We start from the raw sequence: 22,648 nt of genomic DNA, 5'->3' as shown, positions 1-22,648 counted from the left end.
CCAGTTTATATGTTGGGTCATAGACAGACCCAGACAAAAGGAAAGCAAAGCTTTTAAGGATTAAGATGATAATAGTTATTATTGTGGTAGCTTGGTAAGTGATTCCATTTTAAAATAATTTTTATATAGATTTGATAAACATTTATATAACTGAACTATGATTTTTTTCTTTAAGGCTAGTGGTCAGTTCCAAACCTTTGATGCTGTTGGCGTTCTCTGCATTAATCATTGTTTTATACTCTTGTCTCTAAGGATGCATAAATTATGATAATAGAAGCAAGGGGTGGGCTGGAGCTTGTGGTTGCTGCTGTGTTATTGTGTCCACTGGGATGATATTTTGTGTGCTTGTCCTCTGCAGATTGTTGGGCTAAGGAACTAGATCCTGTCCCCTGCAAAGCTAGAGACAACAATGAATTTTAAAAGGCATGAGAAGGCAATCCTGTTAAGTGGTCTGTTTGGAACCCTTACAGACTTGATGGGACAGAATTATTATGGGGATATTATGAAATCTCACACAAGCATAGCTTATCTCCTTCCTTACAGTTAATCTGTTTTTGTAGGTATTAGTGGCAAATGCTCAAGTAATTGAAATTGTTACCTCTCATCTTCCATAAGGAAAGAATGTGCTTAAGTCAGAGTTGTTTTCACATTACTGATTTCTGTCAGCCATTGCAGACTAGTGCTCTAGATGCTGTCCTTTTCTTAGAACAGGAGCTAAGTAAAGGTTTCTTCTTTAGTCTTTACATTCTTTTTCATTTTAAAAGTGTGACATTTATTCTTGAATATTTGGGAAAGAAAAATTTTAAAATGCACCATAAAAATTTCCCAACACTCAGAGATAATTCCTGTTATTTTATTATGTATATTTTTCAGTCTGTTGTCTGTTTATACATGAGAGAATAATGTGTATATTTTTTTATGAATTTGAGATGAAATGAATATTTTTAAGGAAAATACACATTACTAAATAAGTGGAGAGGAGGGAGAAAATGTACCTGGAACAATATTCACGGAGGAATTTGATAAAGTTGTCTAAACACTATTTCTAAAAAGTTGCCAGTTCCAGATGGTTTGGCTAGTCAGTATTCACATCTTTTCAGAGAATGCCTGTGCTATTTAAACTGTTCTGAAATATGTTTCTCAGTGATATGCTTCTTCACTTTACTAAGTTGTTGTAACCCAAATACAAAAATGATGACAAAAAAAAGTACAGGCCAATCTTATTTGACAAGGAAACTGACATATGTAATAATGATAGTGCTGTTACTCCTGCCATTTTTTGAAACCTCATAAGGAAAGAAATTTTGTATATTTTGAATATTGAATGTTATATTATTCACTATGAATGTAAATGACTTACAAATTAAAACTTTAATTCTGCAAAAGACTGTCATATATACAATATAGAAAACAGCAATAAAATTTTTTATTTTCAGTTATCTACTGTTGCCTAGAAAAATCACCTCAAAATTTAGTTACCTAACACTGATTTATCATGCTTCTGTGGATTGGCTGGGCTTCCCAAGGCAGTTCTTTTGCTCTGTGAGGTGTCGGCTGGAGTCACTCATTCAGCTGGGAGTTCATATGTCCAAGATGGCTTCACTCATGTGCTTCACCCTTCACCTGGGTGGCTGGAACAGCTGTGTCCTGGCTGACCCTTTCTCTGTCCGTGAGGCCTATCTTCACTCAGAAGTCCAGCCTCAGGTACATGGCAACCAGATCCTAAAAGGATGAAAGGAGAAGCAGCCACACCTTTACAGTCAGTCCTGGGCTCTAAAGTGGCTCAGCGTCATTTCCTCTGTGTTCTGTTATTGAAAGCAAGTCATGAAGTCAGCCCCATTAAAGGAGAGGGGAAACAGACTCTACGCTAGGTGGGTGAAGTGGTGTGTGCCAAAGGGATGGGACTAAGTATTCGTGATATCTTTGAAGACAAACTACCAAAGTAGCTTAAATAGAGCACTTCTATGTTTTGAGGCTCTCCGTGTGTTCCTTCCCTTACTCTGCCCTCATATCATCCCTCACTCCCACCCCCAGACAACTACTGCACCTCCATTTCAAACGTCATTTTCTTTTCATGATCATTCTACCATTTATGTAGGTATCTCTAAATAATGTTTTATTTAGTTTCCATGAACAATATGAATCTGTTTTTTAAACTAATCTTTTAAGTTTCTATTTAGAATACCTACATTAAAGATTGTAAAACTCAGAAAAGCAAAATGAAAAAAACTAAAATAGCTTCTAATCTTAATCCGTGGGTATAATATGATTATTGGCAACATTCTGGGATGTGTTAACACAGGTGCCCACACTCTCTCTAGTTCTCTGAATCTCTTTGTCTCTTGATTTTGGATGGTTAGGGCTACTTTTGGTCCTTGAATTTTGGATTGCCGATAGCAAGAACTCAGATTTGCAAGAGGTTCATCCAAATGTTTATCTGACTCTTAGGATGGTTTGAGTTTGGATAGTGAAGGATAACTTTGTGTATGTGTAAATGTCTGTGTGCATGTGTTTGTATGGTGTGTGAATTTTAAGCAAAGGAGGCAGAGAATGTATAGTAATTTAAAATTTAGAATGGAGAGAAGGTCTTAGTAGGTGGTTGTTAAAATACTATTCTATCATAGTTCTCAAACTTCAGTGTGTAGCAGATATCTGGAGAACTTATTAAAGCACAGTTTGCTGGACCACATGCTCAAAATTTGATTAAGTAAGTCTAGTATAGGCCTGAGAACTTGTATTTTTAACAAGTTTCTAGGTGAGGATGATTCTCATGACTCAGGGACTCCACTTTGAAGACTTATGTTCTACAATATGTTTTTTAATGGATGTGTTGTAGTTCATCACATAAATACATCATAATTTATTTAGTCAGTCCTTTATAAAACAGGCTCCCTACTTTTGCTATTATAGACAATATTGTAATGACCATCATTATGTACATTTATTAAAATTTCCTTTTAATATATTTTTAGAAGTTGAATTACCTCGTCAAAGGATTGGTACATTCTTAAGGCCTTTAGTATATAATTCCTAATCATATTCCAGAAGACTGTATCTATTATATTCCAAGTAGGAAAATATGAGAGATTTAAATGAACATTTGAAGGAGGTTTCCAAAGGGACTCGCCAAACAATTTAACATTAAAATAAGTGTATTGCCTTGTTAAGGTTATTATTTTGTGAGATATACCATTTGGATATAAAAATTGTAATGTATTAAGAAGTTGACCAACTTATCATTACACCTTTTCACATAGATGATTAACATTTTTAAGTGTATGTCTTCAGATAAAAGGATCTACTTTTCCTCAAACCTCCCTACATGTGGACCAGCATGCTATTTATAATCCTCTATAGTGAAATCTCTGTAATTGTACATGTCTTATGGTAATTTGGTATAAAGAAGAATTATCTTATTTGGTATAAAGAAGAGTTATTACCTAGGGAAGGTAATAATCTCTGATCTTAAAGGCCAATGATTGGGTCTAAATCTTGTCTCTGCCACTTATTTTGAGACCTCATTAATAATATAAGCTCTAAATCTCAACTATGTCATCTCTGAAATGATGCAGGTAACAACTGGAGTTGTTCATAGAGAGACTGGGTATTTCTGGAAGAGGATAGTAATCTCTCTGTGGAATCCATACAGTTTTGCCAGCAGTGACCTGCTCCTTCTAGACATGAGGGACCATTGCAAGTGAAAGACCAGTGAGCCATCTATAGCCATCCAGTGGCCATGTTTTTGCCCCCTAGAGTGGGTAGGAATAGAGTTAGCAGGAGTACTGCTATCTGTGTTTAGAAAATCTCTATTTTCTTCTTTCATGCAATAGTCTTTTAATTTTTTCTCTGGATTGTTTTGAGGATTTGGATTCTAAAGTATGTGAAAGAAAGTTCTTTGAAGACTGCACAGTACTTTGTGAACTCAAGGTAACATGATGTTTTGGCTCTATTCAAGAGACTAATGAAATGAATCACTTAGTGGCCTTCAATGGTAGTGTTACAGGGCCAGGTAATTATTTATATTCTTCCAAATTATTTTCTAATATTTGTTACAGATTTTTATTACAGATATTTGTCACAGATTTTTGACATTAAACACTCTCAATTTAAGAAAAGGTTGTATTAAATAAGTTTGTAAAATACTTGTCTTTATAAATCTCCTTAAAAATAGCTTCATCCACAGCATTTAACGTCTTTGGCTAGCCCAAGAAGCCATTTTTCAACCTTTGTTTATTTGTTTCTTTTTTTGTTTGTTTTGTGGGGAGAGCTTGTTTTGTACGCTACAAACTTGAGGTTAAGTTTGGGGAATTCATTTAACCTATAAGATTCAGTTTCTTCATGTATAACTTAAGAATTATAGTGCATATCTGGTAGGATTGTTGTGAAGTTTAAAAAAGAAAATGTTTTAAGTCACTTTGGGGCCCATTGCCAAATAGGTCCTCAATTATTGTTTCCTTTCTCTTTATCCTCTGAACATATTGCTATAAGTTTTCCTATTCTTTTTGAGTTACTATAGTAGTTTTGTGTTTTTGTACAGATTGCTAGATTGTCCTGAGAGACTAAATTATAGATATGTTTTGTCTCCTCATTTTGTTAGATATTCTATAATAAAGGAGAATAAGGTCGTTTGGAAAATTGGATAGGTCATAGCAATGTGTACCTTTAGGAATTCTCTTAGAAAGCATGCATTTACTAAATTAAAAAAATTTCCCCCTTTTTGTTTAGGGAGTGGGAAAGGGGGTAGTTATTAGAAGTTCTTCCTGATCTGCAGCATAACGATTATTTGCAATAACTGACTTTCTGATCTTTCTGAATTCGATTTGTTTAGTATGTTGCAGTTGTTTGTAGTCATGTGAATTTATTGAATCAGTTATGTGATCAAATATGTATTCGGGGGGTGTCAGGCTTTACACATTTGCTGATTATCTGGTTAGGAATACTGCTTATGCTGGTCAATGATTCCTGCTGATTTGAAAACAGAAGGTGCATCTGTAGATAGTGCTTAGATTGTATAAAATTGGTTGCATTAGCATCTGACACTGCAGGAGAGCAAATTATATCTTGAACCAATAATTTTAAAGAATACAGCTGTTTGTGATATCTTTGTTGTGAAGGTATTGTTTTATTTTCATCATCTTAGTTTCAATAAGATTTAATTATCTACCTAACCACATCAGTTCTTTTCTAGTGGGATTTAGTCTTTATATGTTGAATTGTTTTTAGTTTTATATTTTTAATAAAGGAGATTGTAAGCATTAGGAATTACTTTAAGGAATTTTAATTTACTTTTTTTCCAGGTACAGTTGGGATCATTGCTAACCTCACAAAAATATCATTCAATTAATAATATCTAACTGATCAGTTTTAAAAATAGTTTATTAGTATTTATGTTATTATAATATTGCATCTTTAGTTCTTGTTTAAGTATTTTTCTAGCATCACTTGAACACAAGAAACTAGTGTGTATTGTTCTATTAATAAAGAAGTGATTGTTCTCAGACTTGATTGTTTCAATTGTGTGAATCAGAGAGCAATGTTTTTTTAGCATGACACTTTGGGAACTGCTGCTTGGTTAGGATACTTTTGTTCCAAGGTCTCTTTGAGTCAGTTCCTATTAAAAGTGAAATGTGACAATCTGTATAACAATGAGAATATTTGAACAATACAGTATTTGTATTATTATTGTATAGCTTTGAGGAAAACTTCATACTGTGTCTAATTAAATTTATTATGCTTGATGAATTTTTTAAACTGAAGAGTACCTTTCTTGTTTACTTGACCATTGAGTTTACGTTTCTAAGTATATGTAAAAGATACAATAAAGTATGTACATATGCTGAAAATACAATCTGAAAGATAATAATACAGTAGTTACAGTGTAGCATTGTCAAAGAAATACTGCTAAAATTACATTTTCAGTAAGCTAGGTTCTAATAGATGGCAGCAGAGGAAGGAGTAAAAAATTTCAAATTAACATTTGCTTTCATTAACAGTTCCTGTGAATTTTTATAAAAGAATTGATCACAGTGAATTTTTTTGGTAAATTATCAACGTCTGTATTACATATTTCCTTAAGAATGCCTTAAAGTGTCATGTTCAGAAACATATTATTAACTTAAAATAGTGTTCTTTCCCTTTTTCAAGAGAACAAATAATTTAGCTGCTTGATACTAGTTACATTATGTAAATTATTATGGTAAATGTAACATTATGTAAAAAATCTCCAAAGTAGTTATATGAAAATTTATATCAGTGAAATAATTTTTGTTAGCTTATGCAAGAATATTACTATGAATGAAGTTTAGTGATGATTGTAGCAGCCTCAAGTAAGAATTTATTTTCTCTTAACATTGTAACTATTGAGAGACACTAAGTGACCCTTTTCTAAATCTAAGCTTTGGAAAAGAGTGGGAAGCTGTGAGATTGAATTTTGAGGGCTTGGTAAAAGTTTCGATTGTGTCCCTGTGGAACTCTCTTAAAACTTGGTATTTCATGAGTATAAAGGAAAGCTGGTAAAAATGTCTGACCACTCTGCTTTTGCCTAATATTTTCACTTGCTACACAGTCTAGTACCTGTTTGGATTCGTTGTGCTTTTGTTGGATAAAGGTGTATAAAGACTTTTTCTTTGGGTCTAAGGAAAATTGACCCAATGTATTCTGGTATGTTCTGTCCTACCAAATATCACTAGCTATACCATGTCATATTTAATGGGTATTAAGAAACATTAAAACCTTTCCCCAAACATTTTTTAGAAGAGGGTGGCTTTTAAGTACTGCTCAAAAATATAGCTTAGGTAAGGACTCCAATTCTATGTAAGTAGTAGGTCACAGTCAGGGAGGAACTGAATAGTTGGTTACTTCGGAAGCTGTTGTTTTTATATGCCTTCTACATATGGGTGGCACTCCACAATCTGTGTTTACTGCACTCTGTGAATTCACCTGTCTATATCCCAACCCGACATTATAGCTGGGAGTAACCAACATTGACAAAGTCCTATTCCTATTCTCATGGCTGAGTTGCTTGTTTATTCAAAGATATCTATGTGAGGGACTGTGAGTAAGTCTGAGAGAAACAATAAGACTGCCTTTGCTGCTACACCTTGACCTTAGGGTTCCCTGAGCACTTTGCTTTAGGCACCTTGAGGTTTGGATCCCCTTTCTCTGTTTCTCTCTCTAATCCCCCACCACCACCACCACCAACACCCTCTTTCTTTTTAGACTTGTTTACCAGCCTCTTCACCAACTCCAGAACATCCCACATTTCTTGTATGCCCCGCTTCTGCAGCCCTGGTTCCTGGGTCTGCTCTCAGCATGGATGCAGAGTCTAGAGGTTGGGTAAACCTTGACAAATTCCACCCAGGAGAGCATTGCCTTGTAATATGAAAGCACACATGTCATGGTGTTTATAAGACTATTGAGGAAATGTAAATTGAAGAGGAGAAATTGCATAGAATTACCCCAACCCAAGAATTCTTCTGTTTTCTTCTACAAGGTTTTATCTGAAATGGAGTCTGGGCCTTCACAGAATGCAGATATTATAGTAATGGCAAGAGGGAGGCAGCCCCTCCAGACGATGAAGTGAAACTACTGAAGCAAAGTCATGGAGCCAGGCAGAGAGAATGAAAGGAGTCTTTAAAATTCTCATTACTATGTCAAGTGTGTAGGTCTAGTTGAGGACAATTATTGAGTTAATTGCTCTGTAATGGGAAATATTTATTTCAGTGTTCAGACTCCCTAAATCCTTAATTTAAAAGGCATAAATAGAATGGTATTTAAGTAGCCTCTGCTGCTTAAATTTAAAATTTTACTTCATTAAATGGACTTTAGAATTGGTTTCTATCTTTGTGAGAGTCTTGTTAACTCTGTAGGGTGGTGGGCTGTAGGGAAAACCAGAAAGAAGTCCTTTCCTCAGGAACATTTTTCTTTAAAAGGTAATTAAAGACATGGATGTTTTATCAAAGCAATGAGTTGTCTAAGGATTTTAGATCACAGAATGAGAGAATTTTAGAGTCAAGAAAACTAATTTTGTCAACACTTTCAGTTTCTATTTGAGAGAATTCAGGTTCAGAGATTTATTTACAATCACATAGTGGTAGAATCTAGGCCTGCCCACTCCCAGTCCAGCACTTTAATGTTCATGCCAAATCTTTTTCATATTAAAATGGCTGTTGCGGTTGTCTAAAAACTTACTAAGAAATGATTATGTGCTATGAGTCAAGTATCATTGTAGATCAGGGGTGGGGAATGCTTGGCCCGTGAAATAATTTGGCCTGGCTCTGCGAAGGCATTAGAGGTGAGTTAATTAAATGTTTGATCAAATATATAGCAGGCTAATTTTTAAGTTGATAATTTTGTATGGCCTGCTTATAAATATCCAAATGGCCCTGTTCTAGATGTAAAGGGTACAAAGATAAATAAAAGTGGTTGCACTGTCAAGAAATTAAGGTTAGGTAGAGAATGTCAGCAAGTAAATGGATTATAGCCCAGTGTGACAAGTCCAGGATAGAGGTATGCACAGATGTGAATCATTCAAAGTCGAGTTGAAGATAAGAGAAACCACTCTATCAGAAAAAGGATTGCATGCAGAGATTTCTGTCTTAGAGAGCATTGGAAAGACGGGAGGCATAGGCTTTAGGCTAACTCTTCAGAAATGACTTTCAGAGTAGCACTAAAGAAGGAGCACACCAAAAGGATACCTCTGCCATGTCAGGAAGCTGGGAGAGTCTGGAAGCTGCCACTCCAAATGCCAGCCCCAGGGTAGTCCTATCTTTGCTATCTGGGCTCAGGAAGTCTCCACCAAGCTTGTTGCCTCCCGAACCATCATGGCTTTCCTTCTAGTTGTGCATCAGGGAAATAGGTTCCTCATGTTACCTCCTGGCTCCCATCTTGCCTGGGCTCTGATTTCAAGTCTCATCAGGTGGATCTGATCAGCAGAATCTAAATCAAACCTAATATCATAGTTGCAGGTGCCTTTGGGAAAGTTTCAGCTTTCCAGCCTTTGTCATACTAGAAGGCCCACAGAAGGAGATTGTAATGGTGTCATAATAGTAACTTAATAGAAGTAGAAACAATAGTGACAGTAGCATAGTATAATAGTCACACTCACACACACATATATAATTATACACACTCATATAAAATTTAATAGTAACATAATGCTCATAATAGAGTGAGCCAGTCTATAGAGTGTTTAGGATCAATACATAAGAGGGGCACCTAATCTACTGGTGGTGAAGAGGAGAAGTTAGAGAATTTTCACTGAGAAGTAGTATACCTGAGCTATTTTGAGTTACTTCTTCATAATGCAATGGTTAGCATTTCTCATTTTAATGGTGGCGTATCAGGTCAGTTGAGTTTATTGATGTTCCCCTTTCAATTTTTGAATTGATGCTTGAAACAAACATAAGAACAGTTACTTATATTTCCTATTATTTCCTTGTGATAGATTCAGAGGAGTGCAATTACTAAGTTAAGGAGTGTGGACATTCTTAGTGCTTTGGAAACATATTGCCAAATTATTTCCTCCTCAATCCCCTCTTCCAGTATTTATGTGTGAGGCCCTGTTCCAGGTTCTGGGGATATAGCAGTGAGCAAGAGAGGCAAAAAGCCCTGCCATCATAAAGCATACATTACTTGTAGAGATAAACAGATAATACGAAAGTATGTATTATGTTGAATGGTAAAATGTGCTAAGGAACAAAGGTAACACAGGAAAAGAGAATAAGGAATGGTGGGATAGGGAAATTATAATTTTAAATAAGATGGCTGGGGAAGACCACACTAGGAAAGTAACTTTTGAATGACTTAGACTAGAGTGGTAGTGTTGGAGATGGAGAGAAATGGTCAGAATTTGAATATATTTTGAAGATTTAGTTGACGGGGTTGGCAGACAGATTGGATCTGAAATGTGAGAGAAAGAGCAGGAGTTCAGTTTTGGACATGTTAAATTTGAGATGTCTGTTAGAAATCCAAATGGAGATGTTGAGTAGATGGCTGGATGAATTAGTCTGGAGTTAGGAGAGGCCTGAGCTGGAGAAATAAATTTAAAGTTGATAGTGCATATTTATATTTGAAGTGACAAGACTGAAAGAGACCAGCAAAGGAGGACACCGAGAAAGACAAGTGAAGAAGTCCAATGACTGAACTCTGGGGGCCTTCAGTAGGAACAGGTCAGTCGCCAAGGAGCCCAAGGAAAAGCCAGGAGGCAGGGAAGTGGGATGCTGAGGAAGTCACATGAAGAAAGTGGTTTGAGGAGCAGGAAGCAGTCAAGGTGTCAACTGGTACTTATAGGTGAAATCAGATGAGGACTGAAGATTGATAATTGATGTTAGCAGCGAGAAGGTCATTAGTGCATCATTGGTGCATGAGTAGTTTCAGAAAAGTGGTGGGCAAAACTTGTTTGGCACAGGTTCAAGAGAGAGTGGGCGTAGAGGAATTGGTGGCAGTGAGTATAGATGCTTTTTTGAAGAATATAGCTTTAAAGAGAATGAAAGTTATGGGGTGGTAGTTGTGGGGGGATGGGCTTGACCTTTTAAAAAGTTTTAAAAATATCTGTATGTTTGCATGCTGATGGGAAAAGATCCAGGAGAGAGGTAAAATAAATGGGAGACTGGTGGAACAATGTCTGAGTTGGTGAGGGGGTGGGCTCCAGTTCACAGGGTCCTTTGCAAGGGACACAAGCACTTCTTCATAGTAACAGGACGAAAGCAGAGTGTATGGGGTCAGAAATAATAAGTGCGTAGAAACTGAGGTGGAGGCTTGTGGGAGTTCTCTTCTGATTGCTTGGTTTTCTCAGTGTTGGGGCATATAAGGTAATTAATGGCAATTGAGACTGGAGAAGGTTTGAGGTTTGAGGGGAGAGGAGAAAGTATGAAATAGTCACTGAGGGGAATGAGAGTGAATGAATTAAGGAAAATGTAGTATAGCTGCCAAGTTGCATTAATGCTTACTTCTGGTGAATAACCCAAATTTAAAGCTAGATTAGTCAGCATAGCTGTGGGTTTTTCTCCAGTTCAGGCAGGTAGAGGGGTGAGGGTGGATAGTTGGATTTAACAAGGATTGCAGTTTTGCCAAGTGAGGGTGACAAACTAAGAGAGTCACAAAGTGACTAAGGGAGTATCTGAGATTGGGTAGAAGACAAGGTCCTTGGTGGGGAGGAGGCTAAGGAATCAAGAATTCAGGGGTTTGGTAGGATCATCTATGTGAATAGTAAAATTGGTAGGGATGGTGGAAGTAGTCAAAGAGTGAGTGGCAGTGCGCCAGGATCCCCACGATTCAAGGAAGAGGAGTAACCCTGGGATCAGTAGATGACAAAAGAGCAGAGGCGGGTGAGGAGTGAAGTCTGGTAACATGAGGTTAAAAATTTGGGTTTTGGAAAATGAGGGAGAATGGTCTGGAAGTGGCAGCAAGGAACAGAGGCCACTTACTCCACCTCCAGGCCCGTAGGAGGAGGGGTGGAGAGGAAACACACACTACTTGAGAGGGCTCCAGAGGAAGCCAGCATTTGCTAGCAATAAGTATGTAAGAATGTGCAGCAAACTTAAAAGAGAAGAGGTTGAGACTACACAGTTCTAGCTTTGTAATAAAAATATTTTGAAATATGTTAAAAGGTCTTAAAAAAATCAAACATAGAATTACCATATGATCCAGCAATTCTACTTCTGGATATATACTCAAAAGAAGTGAAAACAGGGATTTGAACAAGTATTTGTACACTCTTGTGCACAGCAACATTATTCACAATAGCCAGGAGATAGAAGAAACTCAAGTGTCCATAGACGGATGAATGGATAAACAAAATGGATAAACAATGGAATATCATTCAGCCTTAAAGGAAATTCTGACAATATCCTACAACATGGATGAGCATTGAAGACATTATGCTAAGTGAAATAAGTTAGTTACAAAAGGACAGAGATTGTGTGACTCCATTTATAAGGTCCCTAGAGCAGTGAAATTCATAGAGACAGAAAATAGAGTGGTGGTTGCCAGGGGCTTGTGGGTGGAGGGGACAATGGGGAGTTATTCAGGGGGTTCAGAGTTTTAGTTAGGGAACATGAAACACTTCTGGAGATGGATGGTAGTTATTGTTGAACAATAATGTGAATACACTGAATGCCACTGAATTGTACACTGAAAAATGGTTAAAATGGCAAATTTCATGTTACGTATATTTTTAAAACAACCTTTCCCCTCCCCTCTCCCCCCTGCGCGAGCGCGCACGAGAGAGAGAGAGAGAGAGAGAGAGAGAGAGAGAGAGAGAGAGAGAGAGAGAGAGAGAGAGAGAGAGAAATTTTAGGGTTGAGAGAGAGAGAGACATTTTAGGATTTAGGCACTGTTAAGGACTAGGTGAGTGTAGTGGTACAGATAAGGACTAGGACTAGGCAGCCATGGCTTGTTTCCAGGGGAAGAGAGGCAGAATTTTGGTATAGGAAAGTCTTCTGGTTGACAGGTATAGCATGTTTCTCTTGCTGGGGTGTCAGCTTTATCAATATTGTGTGCACTAATTTGACCTTCGCATTGGTGTTCTCAGTGTGATTTAGAGGTACTTGGAAACACATTTTCTTAAGTAGGAAAGCATTTTCTCTATGTTCTCATTTGTTCTGTTTAGCAAGTGATTATTTTCATAGATGATACAGGGGTAACCTTTACCCTTCCAAATTATTCTGTTTTTAATATGAATTCAGCTTTTAAATATTGTATTTACTTAGTTGTATTGAGTGCTAGTTACTTTGGAGTCATTTTGTTTATATCCTGTACTTGGCAATAAATAAAGAAATTGGAAAGCTCTCATTTATAATCTGCTAAGTCCTGTTTCATGACAACATGTTTTAGTTATTTGTCCAGTTGTATTCTTATTGTTGAGTCACAATAATGACGAGAAGACAGATCAACAGGAGGATGTAAATAAATAAAGCCAAAAAGGAAAGCCAGTGTTGGATTCTTGGGAGTCTGATGGATCCAGGCTGAATCCCAGCTCTGTTACTTAACTCTGAATTTGTTCTTAATGAGCCTCACTTTTATTATTTATAAAATAGGGGTACATCTACTTACCTGCAGAGTTGTTGTTATGATTAAATAAGATAATAAAATAAACCGCCTTTGGCAACGACTAGTATACCTAGGCATTCAGTAGGTGGTAGGTAGCTGGTAGTAGTGTAATTATTACTGCAAAGATATTTAATGGGACTCTGTTTCTGAAACCCATAATGCAAACTTAAAAAGCAAAGGAATTAGCAGAAAGGTCCTTCAATTTATACAAAGATTCACCTCAGGGTTTCTGTAAATCTGGGAGAGTCCCTAGTGCATTTGATGTTTACAGATCATTAGCAAACAGATGCCAGGAGGCAAAATAAACTGTAGCTTAAGGATTTTCGAACCACTGACGATGAAGAGAAAATCAGTTTCTGATAAAGTTATAACATTTCTAAGTAATGGCAGATGATGGGAAAATTTTAATTGGGTTTATAAAAGTTTATTTCAGGAACACATGTATTTCCAACTTAAGGCACATCTATACATCTGTAGCCATCTAATTTATACTGCTTGCTTATTTCTCCATTGGGGTTAATAATATAACAACAACTAACATTTATTGTGTGCTTACTATATGCCAGTGTGTCTTTAGGAAGCCTGTAGCATTCAAAGGCTTGTTTTCTGTTGGATGTTTTAAAATTGGCCTTTTATCCATTTGGAGAGACTAGGTATTTAATGAGTTTATTTTATCCTTTTTTTCCTATTGTGCCAAAAATTTGTTGGGTACTTAGATAAGGTATTTTGTAGGCGACAAAGCTAAGTAGAACACGGGTCCTGACCTCACAGAAAACTTACTCACTGTCCCCCACACTGTTCAGAAAGGGTGTGTGGTAGGTGTAGCATGAGATGAACCCTGGCCCATTCCTGGACTCTACACCTGGCCCTGTTAAGCTCTTCCCTGAGGCCTTTTCTGTCCTGGCCAGGATTAGGTTCCATGCCCCTCTACCAATTCCTAGCATAGCATTTACCAAGCCTGTGGTAATTGCTTGTTTAATTCTCCGTACTCTTGATTAGGGTTAGTCTGTAAACTTTTTGCGAGAAAAGACTATGTCTTATTCATTAACTGGATGAGTCACATCAGAATATTTGTGCCATGAGTAAATACTAATTTTTTAACTTTAGCCAAGTGATAACCTATTGCTTTCTTTAACTGATAAAACTGATTATGGTAGTCCCAATATTATAGCTTCGTCATGAATATAAAATTAGAAATTTTATACAAAATACCTGTGTTAGTGCCTGGCACTTAGTGGGTACTCAATATTCTTTTGTTTTTGTTTTTGAGTAAATAAGTTATCTCTTTTCACCTAATTGACAAATGTGATATATCTATTTATGAAGACTATATGCAGTGATGTCATGTTTGTAGGACATAAAGGGCACAGCTGTCATTTAGGTTAGATCTGAAGTAGTTATTCATATTGGAGTAAAAATATGACAATGGTACTCATACAGAAAGATGGGGTAAGATGAATTCTAACTCATAAATTAAATGGAAGTTTGATATATAACTATTAGGAAAAAAGTCAATATTCATCTGTCAATTTGATAGATTTTAGGAATTAGTTTCAAATGTGAAACTAATTTTAAAAACCCTAAATATTTAAATATCCATAAATGTTAATCTAAACTGTAATCAGATTTAATTTTCTGGATGAGAAGATGGGAATATGCTGCAAACCAGTAAAGTTGAAAACTAGGATATTCAGTAGGGAAAAGGTAAGAATATATGAACATATTTTTTTGACATTTATTTCCCTTCCAGCACACCCTCTCTTTTTCATTTTACAGCTTCCTTTGGAATTTGACTAATGCTTGAATTTTGGGTTTATGTAGCATAAGTTTGGTTAAGGATCAGGTTTATTATATTCCTTTTGTAGATGAAATTAGTTATCATTAAGTAGTAGCATTTGCTGGTCAAAATATCACCATTCTCTGGAAAGAAAGATGAAGTTCCCTAGATTTTACTGCATAATGTCAATGGACTCATTATTTGTACAACAGCTGATGCATTTAGGACTTGTTGATTCACTTAATTGGTAACTGTACTACATTCATAACTCCAACAACTGAAAACAATAGGTCAGTGTCTGCTGTTTATGCATAAATAGTCATTGGAGCAGGATATGTCTGAAAGGCAGAATATGCTAGTTTGAGGAGGAATCTGGCACATGAATGGTTCCATTGCTTGCCATGCTGAGGTGGGTTGTGCTCTCCTTCCCCGAATAATGCTCTTTGGGATTTTATTATAGGTGTAGATGGTGACCTGTTCTTGTTTTATCAGGCTGGCTTCCGTGAAGCAGTTTTTGAATGTATTTTCAATGCCAGTATTGAGGGAAAAGACTAGGATAGAAAGAAGCATGAATTAAAATTGGTGATGACTCAAAGTTTTTATGTCAGGCAGTCTTCATGTTTTAAAGAAAAAAGTTAATACCTGAATAGATTTTTTTTTAAAGTAAGAAATGCCATTTGTACATGAAAACCAAATGTTCACTTAAAGTACTTTGAAATGATTTTTAAATTAGTGAATTATATTCCTTTTTAATTTCAGGATAAAAATCTGTATTTTAGAATCAGTAATTTTTAATTTAAAAACATTTTAAAGGCAAGTCAACCGAAACCATTTTATTTGATTGTTGAGGAAAAGGAAAACGTTGATTTTTTTTTACTATAAAAACATTTATTTCAAAAATATATTATTTTTAATAAGTAAATTTTAACTATCATAAATGGAAAAATTTACTAGAATAATTGTATTTAGTTACAATGCTAACCTAGTGACTCAGTTATTTTATCATGTAAAGTAAGTGAGGCTGATTTTTTTATAACTATAATAGGTTTAATAGGTAGTGTCCTTAAAGCTTTTTATTAGTTTAGTGCGGTCCAGTTTGCAGTCATACTATCAAGAAACTTTAATTCTACATTATACAAAAATATTTAACTTTTCTTCTTGATGATTAAAAGAAAATTTATTTCTGATTATGTTTGGGGGAAGATTGAGCTTATCCTCAAAATGTACAACTTCTCAAACTATTTTCTGAGAGTCTACATTTAGTGTATAAAAATTGAAAATGTCATTAGGGAAAGAGCAGTGTAATGGACTATTACTGATTTGCAGCATATTCCTATCTTCTCATCCAGAAAATTAAATCTGATTACAGTTTGGATTAACATTTATGGTTGTTGGGGAGAGGAAGATAGTATCTTAAACTCCATGAAATTGAACGAGATTATATCGTTTATAGCTAATTTTTAAGTGTCACTTATAAAGGGCAGATTTTTTATAATTGTTAGCTTTAAATGCATTCAATATTTTGTCTCTTATTGACTGAAATATGCTAGAGATAATGACTGGATAAATTTAGTAGGCATTAAATGCAGTATTTTCTGTCTTGATTCCTAACATGTTAAAAGTGAAAGCAGCGTACATTCCTGGGTTAACGGCCATATTTGCAGTTTCTCTTAAATTTTCCTAAAAAAGCTTGGATTATAGAAGATTGTAACATTTGGTTAGTATGCAGTTGTTATGCCTTTCACAGAAAATGAAGACAGTGTATTTTTTAATAATCAAGTTTAAGTGCCATGCCTTGACCCTTTAAGTGGAGTCACTGGTGTGACAGAAAAATAGGAAAATAATTTGGTGAGGGTGTGTGTGTGTGTATGTGTGTCTCTGTGTGTGCACATACTAGTTACTGATGCACAAATGAGCCCTCATACACAACCACAGTACTTTTATGAATTATTTGCATTTCTGTTGTAAAAGATCTGTCTACCACGTTTTCTAGGAACTTTGAGCCTAAGGCAGAACTCAAGGTTTTGGAGCCTGTGTAAAATAATTTATAGCACCTTTCTAGTAAGTCTTGCCCAAACTCTTATTCTATTAATTAAACATCCTGTGGCAATCTGACATATCTTAAGATTTAAAAGTATATTACAGTAGAAAACTACAAAACATGGACTATTGAGATTGAAGAATATTAGCTTTTTTTAAAAAAAAAAAAACAAGACATTTTTGAGATCAGACTTTTTTTTTTTTTTGCTGTGAAGACATAACCTTCTAAGCATGCTCATGTTCTGTGCCTGAATGAGATTGTGCTGTTGGGAGTCTGTACTGTGAAATGTCTGTTTTAAATATGGAGATATGTCTTGTGGCCTCCAGAGGAAGTGGTGCACTTGTTCTGTGTGGGGACAGCCTCTTGCGTGGCCATGGTGCTGGGACAAGGGTAGTGGCCTATCACATTGGCATAATGTGAAGCTTTATTAGGCTTACGTGGCTAAGAGAAATATGGACTCTATCATACCATACATCTTGTTGGCAAAGTATTTTAAATATGGTTTTTGTTGTTGAAAGGTATTTCCCTAGGAAATGATTTTTAATTTTATAATAATGTATTACTTAAATTTGGAGAAAGTTGTTGTGAGAGAAGGATAAGGGGGGAAGAGGGTGCTTTGTACTACTATGTTCTTTATTTTCTGTCAGGGACAAGTCTTAGAGAAAAAGCTTGACATATGCCAGTAACTCTATTCTTACTGCCAATTGCCTAAGCAAATTATGTTACTTTTTTTCCAAGGCAGTTTTCTCATCTGCAGATTTTGTGTTTAAAGTTAGCTGTTTGGTGACACTGTATTTGGAGGTGAGGGTATGAATGTGAGAAGGTGTTTTGGAGCATTGGCAATTATAGCATTGGATGGTGGATAAAGAAATAGATACATAAATATTAGACCGATGCACAGTTTTCCAGTGTATGTTATTTTCCATATAAAGATATAGAACATTTCATAAAATGTTCCCAGACCATTTAAAACTCAGAAATGCAGCTGATGCAATGAAATACATAGAGTACTTGTAAAAACATACAGACACGCAAGTGGATTGCTGCCAGACAGAAAATTTAAAGGCGGTTTGCTTAACTGCGGGGTGCTAGGTTTTGTACATGTGCCATGCTGAAACTGTTAGTAAGGCGGGTGTTGTGTTGCTTGAGAAAAGCAGATTGTATTTGGACCTTTTTAACTCAGATGTTTCCAATGTCGATATTTTGGTGACATTATGGCATAATGATCAACTCACTGTGAAAAAGGATTTCAACCTACTGTATCAAATAGACATTTTAAAGAAATTCAAACAAATTATTTTTAGTTTTTGTGTTAATTTTTACAAAATGGCTTTCATAGTTTTATTAACTATGAGACTGGTTCTCTGAGCTAATTGAAAGGAACTTTATAGGTTGGACTTTGGTTTTAAAAAACATTGCCTTTTTTTTAAGAAAAATATTGTTTTAGAAGAGTGTTAAGGACCCATGAAATTTGCTTTTGTAACTTTAGGTCCTTAAAGAAAGGAAGTAAAAGTTTTATGCTTGAATCATAGTAAATAAATTCATGTATTATCTTGAAACATGATTCTGTTAAAATCTGGGAATCTCACTCTAGGGTTAATCTTAGGACATTTGAAGGACTTAAGCTGGTGGTGTTTATTGCATTGCCCACCATTGAGGCAGTGTTTAGGATAATATGGTTTGAGTGACCCTCATCTTAAAATAGGTCTGTTTTTCTTTTTATCCGTGTTTCCTCCTCTTCTTCAATTCTGCTATGTTGTATATATGAATTAAATACATTTTAAAGTGACAAGTTAATCATTAATGTAGTTTCTTATTAATGTAGTTGGTTAAAGAGATTTTAAAACTTTAATCTATAGCAAGAAATATATATTTTTAAATTAAAGAATATACCACAAATTTTGGTTTCTGATGTCCATCCCCTCACCAAATGGTAAAAAAATAAATAAATAAAGTTTTTTATTTTATTCCATCTTTATTTCCATCGGTATTTGTGGTTCCCAAGAAGCACAACTACTACAGGAAAGGGGACATGATATTAAAGATTTATATATGAGTCATTTTTGTCTGAAGTTTTCTGGTTGAAGAGTAAATGTTAACCACGTGACAACTGGAAGAAAATGAATAAGCCTTAGATTAGTTTGTGGCTTTCCCAACCTCCGTTTTACTGTGTACCTCAGTGACTTGGAAGTACATTTTCTTTCTTTCTTTTTAAATCTATTTTTGGTCTTGGGAACAAATTTTAAATCTTAAAATACCACTTGTTCCATCCCAACCCCATCAAGTAATTTTTGTGTTTTAGGAATTATAGCCATTGCCCTCTTTTGAGCCTCCCTTCCACTTTCACCCCCCACCCCCCACCCCAAACACACTTTTAGAGGTCTGTTGGGCATTTGGCTGTCCCTTCATTATCTTGCTGGCTAATTCTTCCCTTGTAGACCTACCTATTGCCGTTACAGCCCTCTGACCTGCTGTCTTCAGAGGACCAAGTCCTTGTGCGATTTTAGCCCTTTAAGCCAGAGAGAAGCAGACAGTGTATTCATTGGCCTACCAGGGCAGCCCTGCACAGTACTGCAGTAGGAATTACACCAGAATTCTGTTAGTCATACTGTAGAAGTGCCAGTTCTCCCTTCTAGTATTTGAAGATGAAGGTAAAAAAAATAAATTGATCCCTAGTTTTTAAGTCAACCAGAAGATACTTCAAGAGTTGAAATTGTCTACAGATCCTTCAAGTATTTTGCATCACCCATTTTGGGACTCTCTGCTCTTGATGTGATCTTTTGAATATTTTTGCTTTTGTTATTAGTCTTAGGTTTTGAAAAGTAATGTCCATTGACTTTAGTGACAAAATAGGTATTTCTAGGATTTAAATATAATATGTGAATAGACTCTTAGTTTTCTCTCTTTTTGATTCTTCCCTGCAGAACAATTAACTGTGTTTTGTTTGTGATTTGAAGGGTTTTTAACTTTTACATGGATTCATTTTCACAGATAAGTAAATTGGTGTTTTAAAACATAGATATGAAAAGTGAGTAGTATGTATTGTGATCACGGTGAGAAAGGACCCTCAACTATTGTGCTTTTCCATAAGTCTTTTGCATTGATACATAGTTTCTTAAATAGATATTATTCTGATACTCCCCTTAATGTGTCTCTGAGGAACCAAATCTTTCTTTTATTGGAAAAGATCGAATGGTTTCCTAATCAATAGCAAATGGAGTGCTAATAGCTTTTAATTAGTACACTTCTATATTGACTTAAAGACAGTGGCATTGGATTATCTTGCAATTATGATTGAAGAATCAAGTGACCCCTTTAGTAACTCCAATTAAGCTGAATGTCATGAAAGGTGTTTTCACTTATGTATTTTCTAGTTTCTGAGCAAGTTTAAATTTGTTTACACTGGTAAGCTAAAAGTGTATTGTTTTGTTTTGTTTTGTTTTGAAGACTTTACCTAGTTTTATCTGTATTTTCAAGAGCTTTACTATAAGTATTTTGGGAGGTATGTATTTTATTTTTTAAAAGCAAGGAGTTTTGCATTTGTTCATTGAAAGAATTCTCTCACCCTCACTGCCCTAACTTCCCCCTTCCCCACCCTAGTCTGAAACTGGTGTTAAAATAAAGGTGGTTTATCAAGCCTACATCTGTAACTATGAAAAGGAGGCTTCTGATTAGAGAAGAAAAATCAAGCAGTTTAAGACTCATTTTCTCTGGAAAAAATATATTGAGGGCAATTTGCAGCTGGTGAGGTTTTTGCATTAGATAATAGTTTCAAGTTAACAGTAGCATCAGGTCTTTAAAATTATTCTTTTTTATATTTCTGGAGGAGGGTAATGGGAGTGCCTTGCCGAGCCCTTCCTTGTGCTCATCAACATAGCAGCCTCAGCTGCCCCCCTTGGATCCCCTGCCAGGGCTGCTATCATCTTCTGATCAAATATTAATGTGTGATCCTCTGCTTGCTCACTAATCCAAAGCCAATTAATATTATCTGTCAATTATTTACAGATCCTGAGGTGCAGAGGCAATTCCCAGAGGACTACAGTGACCAGGTTCGGAATGCGTAATTAATTTTTTACATGACAAAATTTATTTCAGAGTTGTTCAACATATTATTACTGTTCTTTTTACTGAAAGAGATAAATGAATTTTTAGAAGGGAAGAGAAACAGTAATTAGGAACCCAAGACAAAAAATAAAACATTCAAGTAGGATTGAAAATATTGGTGCTAGTTTGGGGTGTTACCTTCAGGGGAAAAATGCACAGAAAGTAAGGAAGAAAAATCTATCACGAATTTTACTTTTTACTTTAAGCTATGCTACAGTCCGCAGTTCATTAGGTAATCATTTGGATTTTTTTTTTTTTAATGTTATTTAAGTGTCAAGAACCAGTGTAAAAAAAGGGGGGAGAAAGGAACTTTATAACATATTCTGGGATTTGAAATAGGTTATGGAACTATTTGTTGTAGTACTACTCAAAGTAGAAGATAACACATGCAAGAAGGGTCTTGAGGGGAGGATAATTGTAATGATGGTAGGGAAAGTTAAGATTAGCCAGTTGGTCCTGCCATCTTGAATTTCTTGCATTCTGCAAGCATGGAATGCACTGGAAGGAACTATTTAAATCACAAAATACTGTTGAAGTTCTGATGCTGCTCTAATCTTGATAATTAGATTATGCATTCTGGATTCCAGCTTCACTCTTAAGAAACATTAGAGAAAAAGAAAACAAATAAAAAAAGAAACATTAGAGATGTTTTGTAGGTTTTGGGGGCACCTTATATTTTTAGTTCAAATTTGCAATTTGGTGTGCTTTTTAAAGTATTTTTTTTTAAAGCATCTTTGACTATACTGAGTAAAAAAACGTATAAAATATTTCACATGTGGAATATTCTATGCAATATAACATGTATCTGAAGTATAACTGCTTAATTTTGTTCGTTAAAAAAAGTCCTTGAATGGGAATAAGTACAATGGAATAGAAATACCCGGTATAGTAGTAGTAACACCTTTGCAGTGTGGCCATACAACAGAAGGCAAAGTATCTGATACATCTTTGTGAATACAGGGGACATATTGTGACCAGGAATATAGCTGGATAATCAGTATAATGAGATGCTTTGTAATGAGATTTTATTGTACAAGAACTGAAGAGAACTGGTGTGGTTTGCTTTGTGTGTGATCCTAAGGCTTTTAAATGAAAAAAAAAATAAAATACTAACCTTCTTACTCTACCTCTGACTCCATCTTCCAACTGGACAGTTAAATCCTTAAATTGCAGTGCAATTGAGCCCATTGGATTTAACCTACACAATCCAAAGATTATAGGACCTTTTTTATTAATGATTTTCCTTCATTAAACAATATCCAAAAAGGGGAAAATCTTCAAGTATTATTTTGAATTGACTTGAGGCCATAGTTCTTAAAAAAATCATTATTTTAAAATCTTGTGTCTAGGTAAATAAATAACCTTTGTGGTTCCATGATCTGAATTACTCATTGAGAGAAAATTTTGTAGGTGAAACTTAAAATAATATGGTTAATATCTGGATCAATTCTTGAAACATAGTTTCCTACTATATCTGAAAGTTTTTGATCATCATGGTATTTTTTGCTATAACTTTTTTAAAAAGTCACAAGGATAATATGTTCAATATAAAATATATTCAGAAAACATCAATAAATAAGAAATAAAAAGAATGAAAAGGAAGAAAATACAAGCATCTGTAATTTTACTAAGAGATAACCACTATGATAGTTTGACGTTTGTTTTGCCACGTTTAT

General features: G+C 35.2%; 1 protein-coding gene across 4 annotated transcripts in view; it reads left to right on the top strand.

Annotated features, from left to right (window-relative positions):
- DENND1A (DENN domain containing 1A) overlaps positions 1 to 22,648 on the top strand; it is a 463,104-nt gene that overhangs the window by 89,610 nt on the left and 350,846 nt on the right. For all 4 annotated transcript variants that reach the window (XM_054726915.1, XM_054726917.1, XM_054726916.1 and 1 more), the window contains one exon: positions 20,874 to 20,917. In XM_054726915.1, coding sequence (XP_054582890.1) covers positions 20,874 to 20,917 — 44 coding nt within the window. The remainder of the gene's footprint in view (positions 1 to 20,873; positions 20,918 to 22,648) is intronic.

The sequence above is a fragment of the Eptesicus fuscus genome, chromosome 15 (assembly GCF_027574615.1).
Source record: "Eptesicus fuscus isolate TK198812 chromosome 15, DD_ASM_mEF_20220401, whole genome shotgun sequence".
Classification (NCBI taxonomy): Eukaryota; Metazoa; Chordata; class Mammalia; order Chiroptera; family Vespertilionidae; genus Eptesicus; species Eptesicus fuscus.
The sequence above is the reverse complement of the archived record's forward strand: the minus strand, read 5'-3'. Positions and strand labels throughout refer to the sequence as shown.